The 13,353-nt window shown below is 40.0% G+C and overlaps 1 protein-coding gene across 14 annotated transcripts in view; it reads right to left on the reverse strand.

Annotated features, from left to right (window-relative positions):
* Positions 1 to 616: 616 nt before the first annotated feature.
* SORBS2 (sorbin and SH3 domain containing 2) overlaps positions 617 to 13,353 on the reverse strand; it is a 273,664-nt gene continuing 260,927 nt past the window's right edge. For all 14 annotated transcript variants that reach the window (XM_037897656.2, XM_043546101.1, XM_037897655.2 and 11 more), the window contains 3 exons: positions 5,845 to 5,894; positions 3,379 to 3,485; positions 617 to 2,609 (listed from right to left, as the gene is read on the reverse strand). In XM_037897656.2, coding sequence (XP_037753584.1) covers positions 2,548 to 2,609; positions 3,379 to 3,485; positions 5,845 to 5,894 — 219 coding nt within the window. In that variant the 3' untranslated portion in view covers positions 617 to 2,547. The remainder of the gene's footprint in view (positions 2,610 to 3,378; positions 3,486 to 5,844; positions 5,895 to 13,353) is intronic.

Raw genomic sequence — 13,353 nt, forward strand, 5'->3', positions numbered from 1 at the left:
CCAACTTTATTTATAATTTTGTCATCTTTAAGTAAAATGACTATGGTGTTTTTTCATTTTACAGGATTGGCATGGTTTTGGCTCATCTAAGTTAGGGAAAGGAATTAAATGTAGGAACTTTGGCCAATGTTAAGGGTTGTTTTTGTATCCCCTCACACCAGCGTCTCCTCAGAAGTACAGGTAGTTCTGGGAATGGCAGCACAGTCCCAGAAGACTAGCACTTTTGGTACAGAAATGTCATTCCTGAAAATTCCTTCTGGAAGCAAATATTTTAGGAGATATTAATATGAGTAAAGGACATTAAAAGCTGGCAAATTCCATAATGTAACTTATCTGAAGTACCAGTGTGGAACAAGACTGCTATACATAACTAACATCAGAGGAAAGCTATCTGAGTGAAGTAGTGCTGTTTTTGTCTTTTTTTAAATCTAACGTGTCTGGTTCTGAAAGTGTAGGATTACTTAAATTGACAACAAATCCTAAGTTTGGTGGCAGACAAATCTCTGCGATTGTGTCCCCAGATAAAGCTGGGTTCATTTCAGTTCAAATACAAAGGAACTAAGGGTAAAAATATGTGATGGTGTAAATCAAGAAATAACAGGGAAAAAAGCTGAAGTGTACTCCAAGCAGAATTTATTAGAAGTCTATTCAAGAAAAAACACAGAGACCCTTTAAATTCTTATAAGCAAAGTCAATTACCTGAAAGCCAGGTATGAAAAACTTGTATTTTTAAAAATCAGTTACAGAGTAGAAACCGTACTTTTTTAAATATCACAGGCAACAGATATTTAAGTCTTCCATCATAAATGGCATCAAAGATCGGTATGAATCTCACAGCAAAGCTGCATGCAGATCTAAATTAAAATGGAAAGCCTTTGAAATATAAAGCTTTTGCCATGAAATTTGCAGTAATAAAGGTATGCTGCACAAAGATGTTTCTTTACCTTTGTCTTAATGACATTTTTCTGTAATAAAGTCATATGTACATTTAGATTTGGCTAGTAAAACCATTAATAAAATTTTGCATAAAATGCTATTTTACAGAATTGCACTATCCAGGTGTGCTTATGGTAAGAGGGGCAAGTAAAGAAAAATGCATTGAAGATGTTCTGTATTATGAAAAAGGCAAAGATCAAATGAGGAACTCTGATTTTTTTTTTTAAATCAACACCAAAATGGTTCTGTACAAAAAAGTACAAAATGCTAGAGACTACTTACATAGTGATAAGATCAACCCTTTACCACAAGAAAAATGCAATAGAAGCTTTTGCCATCTATAAGGTGCTGAAGAAACCAAATTTGAATTGTTTTGTATAAAGCCACAGTCATTATCATCCTGTTTCATAATTTCATATATTATTTTTGCTTACCTAAGGAAAAAGAATGGTGTGTTCAGATATTTGTTTCATTCAGAAAAAAATACTAAAATGTATCAGTTTTAATAGTTGTGACTTTGTTTTTGTGTGTACTATATTCCTAAACAAGAATGCATAATTCAGATTTTGTTAACGTATACATATATATGTAGTGAAATAAAATCAGTACATTTGTGCATATTTTTTCAGGTGGCTATGTTAGAATACAACTTTGCACTAACACTGTTTATTTTTGTTCTGTAACTTCATCTGATAAATAAAAACACTAACCTCTCAAATTTCATGTTGCTGATTATTACAACAAATTTAGATGCAGTCATGTAATGTTAGACATCAGTAGTTCGCTATTGTCGTCTATCTTCATAGCTCATTGTCTCATCATTATCCACAAACTCTCAAGATTTCATGCCTCTTGCACTTCTTTAGTTTTAACAGAAAGCACTATAGCTTATTTGAAAAAAATGAGATTTAACTAATACAGTCACACCCATCCAACACACTTGCAGTTCCCCCATTTTAACTACTCTTGCTTGAAATTTTACAATCACTGTGCATATGTTACAACGTATAAGTGCAGGCAAAAAAAAAAATCTATATTATAATTGTCATATATCGTAAACCTGTAGAATAGGCAAACTTGTGATTCAGCAAATGGAAAGCAACATAGGCTGCCAAGCTAAAAAGAAAGTGGACACTCAAACAACTTTTTATTTTTTTTAAAAAGTAAACGGCAACTTTCTCTTTGTACCAGGTGAAAGCTGAGAATCAAATTTTTGCATAGCATTTAATGCTAGTACCACAAATGTCCCAAACAATACCGGTTTTCCCATGGAGATTCACCTGTGTACCTTCCATCAAGGGTTTCCTATTTTTTTGTTTCTAATGGGGGCAGGGAGGGAGGGAGGGAACTAAAGCAGGAAAACAGGACAAAGTACTTAAATGTTGAAACAATTCCTCTTGTTTCATAAAAACTTAGTTATTCACACACTTTAGTCGTTGCTGTAATACGGCTGGAACGGTTTGGCAGATGAGGATGGGGATGATGATGAACTAGATGACCTTTATTTGAGACTGCAAAGCAAGAAAACAGAAGGCCTGTTGTAGCATGTTTTCTAGCAGCTTTATGCAGATGTGTTGCAGAGATGCAGCATAAATAAGTAGGGGAAAAAAATCACAGCCTCTTGACATAGTTTCCAGGGAAAGTACCAAAGAATTTGGTTCTTCTTGAGGTTCCTGAAAGTAGAAGTAATAAATGAAAGATGGCAGTAACAGTAAGTAATCACTACGCATGTGTGGCCTTTTTTCAGTTTATGAAATTTCATTAGCACTACAAATATTAGAACAGGAGAGACTTTTTATGCTTGTAGAAAGCCAAACTGACCCTGTGCATTGCATAGCTTGATGAATTACATTTCCCAGTCATAAACTGTTCAATATAAGGACAGGAAAAGCAACAACAAGAGGCATAGTTATGTTATTTTATTTCAATTATGTGTATCCAGATTATAATTTGTGTTAATTTTAACATATTAAAATATTGAGCTAGTACCTTTGAAAGATATTTAACAATATAATTGTAGTGAAATAATCTGGCATAAGGGTGGATGTCATCAGCAGTTCTGTAGGATTTCCAAAATAATTTAGGATTAGCAGGACAGTTAAACCCTTACTCACAGAGAGTAATACTTGCTTACATGAGTAGTCCCAGTGAAATCTATGGATAATTACGTGAGTACATTCCACTCAGTCTAGGTGACGGCTGCATGATAGTGCTCTTCATTAAATAAGTGGGAAGCTACCTATTGACTTCAGAGGGCTTTGGGTCAGGCCAGTCCCCAAAGACTTCAGCATAATCAGGGTTATGATGCGTGCCAAATTACAATCAATTTGCCACTTAGAACACATCAAATTATACAATTATCTAAATATAAGCAAACTATGAGGGTAGCAAATATTTCTCAAATTTTTAAAAAAAAAACCAACCAACCAAAATAAAACATACCCACAAACCATCCATCATCACACTTTTCCATCACATCAATGATATCTCCCTCTCTCAGCTCCAGTTCATCTTCGTTCCTAGGAGTATAGTTATATAGAGCCTGAAACCTTAAACAGGACAAACAGTGTGTTTTAAAAAAATAAGTTCTTTTCACCTTTACTTAGCTAGAGGAGCTTGTCAAACATTTAAATTAACTTTTAAAGTAATATACTCCACTAAAAACTACAACACTGGGTATTGGAAAACAGCAATGCAGGAAACTTTTGCCTGTATAAGTACATATGGGACCAGGTCCAGAATGGAATACACAGCATAGTTTATGTAAAAGACAACTCATGTGAGATTACTAAATTGTTTATAGTGGGATTCATACTGCTACACAATGTAACTGAAGACGCCAATGCACAACTCCTCTCAGCTCTATTCTGAGAAGGGGAGAGACCCTGAGGGAGAGGCTTTTGAGAAAGATAGTGGTGCGGTAGCCATGGCCTAAAGGGGAGGGGAAAAGAGTAAAACGATGTGTGGGGGGAAGAGGAAAGTAAGATGCTGGTCCCAATATCTTAGGAGAATAACTAACTTCTCCCACTTCCTCCTGTGGTGTATGTCCCCTTTGCTCCTCCTGGATTCTGGGTCTGGCCCTCAGTGTAAGTTAGAGCAGCCTCGGAGGCTGGACAGATAAAATAAAAATAGATGAAAATGGAGAAAGTGGGAGAGAAAAGGAAGGGATAAAAAGGAAAAGAGTACGATATATCCCTGGCAGAAATGAGAAGCTAAAAGGAAGGCAAAAGGCTAGTTGCAGTTACATACAAGGAGGGGGTGGAACATTAGACATTTCACCTGGTTAATTTCTTATTTTACATATAAGAGTGAATTTAGTTGTCATGAATGTGATGGCTTGAATCAGGCAGTATATAGGACAAATTGTGCTAGCTTTCACAAATGTCTTTCATTCTATCGCATTTCTACCTTACAGTACTCTCTACTTTTTGAGTCCTGGCCTTTCAGTTATGCGATGGTGTGTGTGATGGATAAATGGCAAGAGAAATGAGACCACCAAACTCATTTTCTTTCGGTGCCTGTGTTAGAGGTGAAAGAATAGTGTATTACGTTACTAGGGCTAGATACTGCTTATACAACAGTCCTGTACAAGGAGTCACATGTAGTTGCAGCAGCTGAGGAGCATCTCAGGGATGGAATTCCTTTCTTTTTTCAGGAAGAGGAATAGTCTCCTAATGGCCCACCCCAGTAGCGGATTACAACAACTCTTACTGTGCCAGTTGGCATACTGTGGGGGTATAGTCAAGATCCCCCCACATTCCACTATACTTCTTTGTCCATTCCCTGTCCATCGATGCAGGGCTGAGCATACAGCTTCCCCCCGTGGTGTACAGTAAAAATGCAGAGATGCTACACAGCAGCATGTGTGTAGGTTTTTATTTTCCCTTATGCTGAGCTATAATCTGGCTCTTAGGTTGGAGGAAGTTTTAGGCACTCATCATCCACACAAAATTCCCATTGGCTTCAAGGAATTCCAAACTGGGCGATTAATTCTTCTGGTGGTGGGGGTCTATAAATCAGTGCTAGAAATAGCCAACTAATGGAATAATGATCTGCCTGAACAGAATTAAATGGGAGTTAGGTGCCCTGGCACTTATAAAAACCAAATAGGTGTCTGTGCGCATCTTTAGGCACCTAAATACTTGTAAAAATGTGGCCCTTTGGCATTTTGGGGCTTAAGTCTCATTTCATTTCAAGTCAGTGAGACTTAGGCTACTTGGGCCTGATTCAAAGCTCTTTTTGAAGTGAACAGAAAAACTCCTATTGACTTAACTGGGCTTTGGATCAGGACCAGAGTGCCTAAGTCACTTTTGAAAACCTAACTTAAGAGCCTAAGTTACTTAGATGCTTCTGAAAATTTTACTCTTTATCTAGTTTTATCACTTGCTCATGCCAAGTTCCCCTGTAAGATGTGATAGTGCATTCTTGTTATCACTTCATTCACTTCCTACATTTTGCTCACTTTTCTAATCCTGAAGGATCCCTTGATAAACAATAATTTACAGGAGATAATTCAGGGCCAGTGTAGCAGACAAGTTGAATTATTATTAAATCTTTATAATTGGCATTCTGCTCAAGAAGTCTAAAAGTGATGGAACCACAAAATGACCATGAACTGGTTTTTAAATTAATTTCCATCTTAACTGTAAAACATGGAGAAATATAGGAGTTTTTGTGAGTAACTATGCTATAGTACATTTATTTTAATTTGTGAGATAATATACCTTCATAACTCAGTTTTGCCATCAGGGGTTTCTTGGATGTCTTCCGACATTATCTGGATAACTGTGTTATCCCATGATTCTACTAGGTAGTTTTCTGATTCCTTGGAAGATATGCTGGCTATTGTTCCCCTTCCTTAAGTGCCAGTGTTATATCTCTGGTTAAGTAGATAAGAAATATACTTACGGTTCCCCCCCACTGTGTATGTTTTCATGAGCAAACACAGGGCGCTGTGGCTGTAATGAAATGATTTGAAATGTAATAAAGATTTAAAATTGTTACTGATTTAAGTACAAGTAGGATACTGGCATGACACATATTCTGTTTTAAAAGATAAAGAAAAGAGCGAGCACTAGAACTTTTACAGGTTTAAAGACTAGACTATTTTGAAGGACACAGTGAAAATTAAAAAAAGAACACCTTTTAATTTATCCAGTCTAAATCTTTTCATGCTGAAGGAAAAGGTCAGAGTTGAGCCCGACTGCTTTTTCAAATATCACTAACAGTGCAGGGAGATACCACAAAACTCCAGTGGAAATAGCGCCTGTTGTTATACAATCTTTGTCTGAAGTGTGTTCTCAGACAAAACAGGAACCAGAAATCATTCTTCACAGTGAAATATGAGCATCCATTCATTATGATTTCTCTAGACAAACAATATTCGTACATACAGTATACACGCGCACACACACTTTTAGAAGAATCAAACTAATTATGTCAATATGTAACATTTTTAGTTTAGAAGGGAAAAGTTGGTAGATATTTCCAATGCAATGACCTTTTAAGAGTTCCCTTCCTTTTTAAATTAGCACCACCCCACGATGTAACAGATGCTTTTAATATTGCAAGTGAAAAACCTTAACTTCCTAAAAAAAGCACATCATGTTATGAACAAATAGAAAGCCATTTGTTTATATCTATATCCATATTAGACTCAATCCAGAAAAGATGGAGGATCAGCTGGTTGTAAGAGGAAAGCAATAATTAGGATTGTGATTACACTATTAGTGGAGGCTGCCCTCCCCTCACCAAAGAGATTTGCAGTCTGGAAGTACTTTGGGAACCTTAACTGGTCTTTGATACCTAGGTACCAAAGATAACTCACACCACATATTCTCCTATGAATGATTGAATTAAGTGTTCATGGACTTTTTTTGATGTCATGGACCTTATCATATTCGTCCATACTTTTATCTTCTCTAGGTTTGACTATTCCAGTTCACTTTATTTTAGGTTACTCTTGAAGGTCACGATGAAGCTTCAAATAGGGAAAAACATAATGTCTTGTTTACTTGCAGTAATGAAGAAACACAGTATGATGTCATTGCTTCTGTGCTCTGGAACTGCACTGGTTTCTCAACTGCTCCTGATGAAATTCAAGAGGTGGTCTCCTTTCTATAAATCGTTACTTAATTAGGGACCTGCCTACCTGAAGTGACTACTCAAGGGGCCAACACAAATTTGTGCTTGTTAAAGATGTTCTTCTAATAAAGATGAAATAGAATGGTACATTGTAGTTTTAAGGATACTGTGGGATAGTCTCTAATAACAGGTGATTGCCAAATAACACTGAAATTTGGACAAGATGTCACTCTATCTCAAAAAATGTTTATTCTGCTAGGATTACTGCCTCTCAACAGCTACATAACAGCATCTGGGGCACTAAGGAATAAAGCCATGGGAGACAGTGCCTTCCTGATGACTCTGTAGGTGAGGTGGTATCCTTCCTAACATAGCAAAAGTTCAAGAGAGTTCACTGCTGTCAGTTTCCATATGGGACTATTTCTAATTATAGAATGGGCACAGAACCCCTGCAAGTCTTCCACACCATGGCCAAACGGATCAGTTAGCCTGGGGTGTAGCAGGAGTTTGCGCAATCAAGAGGTAGGATCCACTTCTAGTGAGTATAACTCCCACCAAAGTTACTGATGATTCATATGTGCATTCTGTGGAAGAATTCATGTCAAAAGTTTAAATGATCCTGTCAGTGCTGGAAGCTGGTATTTCCCATTGCATCCCTCATCACAATGGCAACAGAAATCTGACACTAGCAGGGAGCATAGGGAAATCCTAATTCTTGACATAAAATGGAAGTGCTTAGAGAGGTTCTCATCCATATGCACTTTGCTGCATATAAGAACAGGCAGACAGCATGTTAAATTGTCTTAAGCTGCTGGATCATGAATTTAAGAGTGCTCCTTTAAGGAACAGTGCCCAGAAGTTTAAAAGCAAATACTCAGAATTTATGCTATTCAAAATTTCCCTCAATAACTTAAAAAAAACTTTATACCATGATCACCCTTTTTACAGGCTACTTATGTTTTATACCAGTGGTCTCTAACCTTTTTATGCACAAGATCACTTTTAAGTGCAACCCAGGATCTACCCCGCTCCGTCCCCGAGGATCCGCCCTGCTTACTCAGTCGCTCTCTCTCCCTCATACTCACTCACTTTCACTGGGCTGCGGCAGGTGTTTGGAATGTGGGAGGGGGCTCTGGGGTGCAGGAGGGAGTGAGGGGTACAAGCTTTGGGAGGGAGTTTGGGTGCAGGAGGGGGCCCCGAGCTGGGGCACAGTGTTGGGGTGCAGGAGGAGGTATGGGGTGCTGGCTCTGGGAGGGAGCTCAGGGCTGGAGGAGGGGGTTCGGTGTGCAGGAGGGGGCTCAGGGCTGGGGTGCGGACTCCCGCCAGGCGGCACTTACCTCAGGTGGCTCCCGGTTGGCAAAGCAGCGGGGCTAAGGCAGGCTCCCTACCTGCCCCGGCCCCACACCACTCCCGGAAAGGGCCAACGTGCCCCTGCAGCCCCTGGGGGAAGCACGTGGCTCTGTACACTGCCCCTCTCTGCAGGAACCGCCCCCGCAGCTCTCATTGGCCACAGTTCCAGTTCCCGGCCAGTGGGAGCTGCGGGGGCAGTGCTTGCAAGCAGGAACGGTGCATGGTGACCCCTGCCCCTCCCCGAGGGCCGGGGGGCATGCTGGCCTCTTCCAGGAGCAGCGCGGGGTGAGGGCAGGCAGGGAGCCTGCTTTAGTGGCTGCACCACTGTACATTTAGCAGCTAGAGATAGTGATTGAGTGGGAGAGTCTCCAGGATCGACCAGTCGATTGCTATTGACTGCTTGGTGACCACTGCTTTATACACTGACAACTGCTCAATCTTAATTCATTACTAATAGTGCTGCCAGAGCTAAGCAGATCAAACTAAAGGGTTCAGAGAGAGACAGCCAGCCACACCTCTTTTAAAAAAAGATAAGAACAAAACTACTTCAGTGTTCTCCTCTCACAGAGTTTCCTCACAGCCATGTCTAATTTTTCCATCTGATTTTTTTTTTTTAAACATGCATCACTAGGTCATTTTAAAGAAAGCTTTTAGGTTAGGTAAAATGATGGTCTATCACTCTTGAACCAGTTTGCAAACATGATCAGTCCTGTGATTTGACAATTGCATCCATAATAGCAACTGATATATACAAGATTTCAAACAAAATTGTTATTTAAAGGTGGTGGGTTTTTTTTTCCTTTTCTTGAGGAGCCCTCTGTACCTTGGGTGGATAAATACAAATTCTTCCCTCTACAAACACTTTGACCCATTTCAAAGCCCCCACTCCATGTCTACCTTATAGCTGAAGACTGGACAAAACTCCCTTTGCAGCCCAATTTGGCCCTAGCTGTCATGTGATTCTAGACAACTTTCTCCTTTGTTGCTTGGCACATGACTGTCTGAGTATTTTGCAGCACTCCCAGTGCAAAAATCATAACATAAAAAATAAATGGACAGCTAGCAACACTACATATTACAGTGGAACACATACAGATTTATACTGAAGCTAACAAGTTAAGCCACATTTTGATTAAGGGTTACTAACTGCACATTATAATCATCACAGTTTTTCATGTGGCTAAAATTACACATAATGTTATTGTTGCACACAAGGTTATTTTTACATTAGTGCACACAACTTATTGCAGAGAACGTTATAAACATTCTCAATTTCATGTTTATAGAGTTTATGGGCCAGATTTTCAAAGGTATTTAGTTGCCTAAAGATGCAGCTGGCATAGGAGTTAGGCACTTAGGACTTTTGAAAATCCCGCTAGGCACTCAGGTGCATATTTAATTGCCTAAATACCATTGAAAATCTGGCCCTACATGTCTGTCTGTCCTTCCTGATATTAATCCTGTTTATTTATGTGATGTGCATAAAACATTCTTAAAGTATCTTTGTTTTTCTGCCATGTAATGGTGAGAAATTCAAATGATAAAACAAAACATATTATCTGACTTTGGTAAACACTCATCAAAATCTGACTGATCAAGCAGAAATGGGAACAGGTATTAGGATTGGATTCAACACGTGCTCCCGATCTATGCTCTGTCTGCCCTTCCTCAAACCCTTGAATGTGATTTGAATACCAGGGGCAGGCTCTATACACTCTTTTAAACTCTGATTGATGGGTTGTTTTTTATTTGTTTGAGCGTTTTTTCTGCAAACAGTAAAGCAATATTATAAATGTCTGAATACCTTGAACATATGCCAAAAGAGGAAGAAATGAGTCAAGCAATGTAATACTACTGTCGTCTTCTCCATGTAATTCCAACACTATGAAGTGAGCTGTAGCTCACGAAAGCTTATGCTCAAATAAATTTGTTAGTCTCTAAGGTGCCACAAGTACTCCTTTTCTTTTTGCGAATACAGACTAACACGGCTGCTACTCTGAAACCTGTTAAATATAGTATCACTGCTGAAGTCAAATAACGTTGACACGACAGAATGTAAAATGCATTGGTACTCAAGGCAAGAGAGAATTTTACATTCCAAACTTAATTAGAAATAATAGTACATAGCAAATACATACTGCTTTAGATATTCACAGAATTGTGGGGAGGGATAGCTCAGTGGTATGAGCATTGGCCTGCTAAGGTCCCTTCCAACCCCGATATTCTATGAACTGTAGAAACAATTAATAAAGCATCACAATGCCCTTGCAAGGTAAATAGGGACTTTGATCTCCATTGTTTAGATGCAGAAACACAAAAAAAGGCTAAGCAGAGACTAGTCTATGTCAGGTCAGGAGCAGAGCTGGGATGATAACCCAGGCTGATGGGGTGCTGTTCATTGCAGTGTAGACTTCCGGGCTCAGGGGGGAGCCTGGGCTCTAGGACTCTGCAAGGTGGGAGGGTCCCAGAGCTTGGGCTCTAGTCCAAATCTAGAAGTCTACACTGCAATCAAACAGCCCAACAGCCTAAGCCCTGCAAACCTGAGTCAGCTGGCGTGGGCCAGCTGCAGGTTTTTAACTGCAGTGCAGACATACCCTTAGGCAATAGAGTGATTGGGATCACACAGGGACTTAGAGTTTCTAGCTTCCAATCCCATGGCTCAGTTTACTAGACCATGTTGCCTCCTGTGTAGGAGTAAAAGATTTAGGAGTTTAATTTCAACATTGCACAATCACAACTGTGTACACGAACATATACACAACTACACATCTCATTTGCATGTATGGTTACTGCAACTGTGTCTGCATGTAAGGCATTTTGGCATTCTGATGGCCAATTAGGGCACACTTATGGTAACTGAGCATGCAAATTAGGTGTGCAATTATGGGTGCCTCGTTCTGGGAATTAAGCCCATAAAGAATACACAACACATACTACCCAGTATAGCATCCTTTTACTGTTTTTTGCATCCCATCATGCGGAGTAACACATAACCTAAACCTTTAGTGGGAATAGAATCTATCCCCTAATTTGCTTCCTAACAAGCAATATCACTGCCGCCTACCACCTAATTTCTGGTTTGTCTTTTTGTGATGTCTCTGGTACATACCATTTCAATGGGAAATAGGGTTGCCAACTGTCTAATCACACAAACCCAAACACCCTTCCCCAAGGCCACGCTCCTGCCCCTTCTGAGGCCCTGCCCCCGCTCACCCACCCTCACTCACTTTCACCAGGCTGGGACAGGAGGTTGGGTGCGGGATGGGGCTGGAGCAGGGGGTAAGGGTAAGGGGGGGGTTCGCTGGTGCTTACCTTGGTGGGTTGCATGTCTGACAGCAGCTCCGAGGCTCACGGGCGGCCAGGCGGCTCTGTGTGCTGCCCCTGCCTGTAGGCACCCCCCTGCAGCTCCCATTGGCCGTGGTTCCCCGTTCCCGGCCCATGGGAGCTGTGGAGTCAGCGCTCGGGCAGCATGCAGAGATCCACTGGCCGCCCCTCCTCCCAGGAGCTGCTGCCGGACATGTCACCGCTTCCAGGAATGGCACGGCGCCAGGGTAGATAGTGGGAGTCTACCTTAGCCCCGCTGCGCTGCCAGACTTTTAGTGGCCTAAAATCTCCTGGATTGGCTTCGGTAGCCTCTAGGATATCAAGCCTGATTCTGGGAGACTGCTGGCCAAACTGGGAGGGTTGGCAACTGTAATGGGAAACAAGGATCCAGCAAAACTAGAGAAACACAAATATCTTGTGGGGGGAGGAGAATACACCTCCTCTACACGTAGCAGCCAGAGCTGGGGGAGACGAACGTAAAATCAAAGGGAAATTGCACAGCAAAAGATCTCTATGCTCCGTTGCAAATCCGTTCTGCTATCAACAGTAAGAGGCAAAAGCGGTCTCAGATGCTTTTGAGACAAAGCGCACTGAGTGTTAAGATACTGAATGATAAGATAAATGTGTAAAGCATTTTGGTCCTAACCAAAAAAAACAAGCATAACACACAAACTATATTTTCATTTAGAATCTTCTTGAATATTAGAGCACATAATATAAGACCAATACGTACACTCTGTAAATAATTTGATCTTTAGATAAAATGCAATAGATGTAGTTACTGACTGTTATGAAAGGAAACGCTGAAGAGAATCACAGTTGCAAATAGCAGTGCTGGGGAAAACATGATATCAAGTCAGTGCAGCACACATTGCTATAGTAACAAAATATTTTCAAAAGAAGAATATGAATGCAAAAAATCAAGGAATATTGAACACATTACAGAAGCCACATTACATGCAATAAAGTCTAGATTTTTTTGGCTATCAGAAAGGACATTTTAATAATCTGGAAATGCTTTGAAACAAGAGGAGCCATTTAGAAAACAGTTGAAAAAAATAGACTAAAGTGTGTAAAGAATTCTGTTATTTTTGATGTTTTGTGAACACTGGGCAATCCAGTGGAGATACAATATACAACAGAACTGTAACATAAGGTGCTGTACACAAAGAATTTCATTATGATTTTATGCAAATCATTTTTGTAGTTTGACAGCAGCATTGCAGCACAGCGTACTGACAGTATTCAAACATATGTTATCAAACAAAGAACAGGGAGACTAGCTATTTAAACTCCTTATACTAGGGGAGAATGCTGACATCACACACTGGGCATTCAGTACCATACCCTGTGTGAACAGCTGTGACCTCTGACAGGTGAGTTGCAGGATCTCTTAGTCATCACAGGGCTACGAGGAGGTTTACCCATAACAAATATCTCTCTCTTTAAATCAGCCTGAAAAAACCATAAAAATTGTATAAGTTCATAGCTTAAGTACAAAGCCTTACAGGGGATTTTTGCTGCTTCGTTTGCGCATACAAACTGGACATACTAATTCTTTAATTAAAAAGGCCCATGTGTTAAAATGCAAAGAACAAGCTGATCTGTTAGTCCAGCACACCTGTGCGGTTGCTATTGTATCACCTGCAGCATTGTTTA

The sequence above is a fragment of the Chelonia mydas genome, chromosome 4 (assembly GCF_015237465.2).
Source record: "Chelonia mydas isolate rCheMyd1 chromosome 4, rCheMyd1.pri.v2, whole genome shotgun sequence".
In the NCBI taxonomy this organism is placed as follows: Eukaryota; Metazoa; Chordata; order Testudines; family Cheloniidae; genus Chelonia; species Chelonia mydas.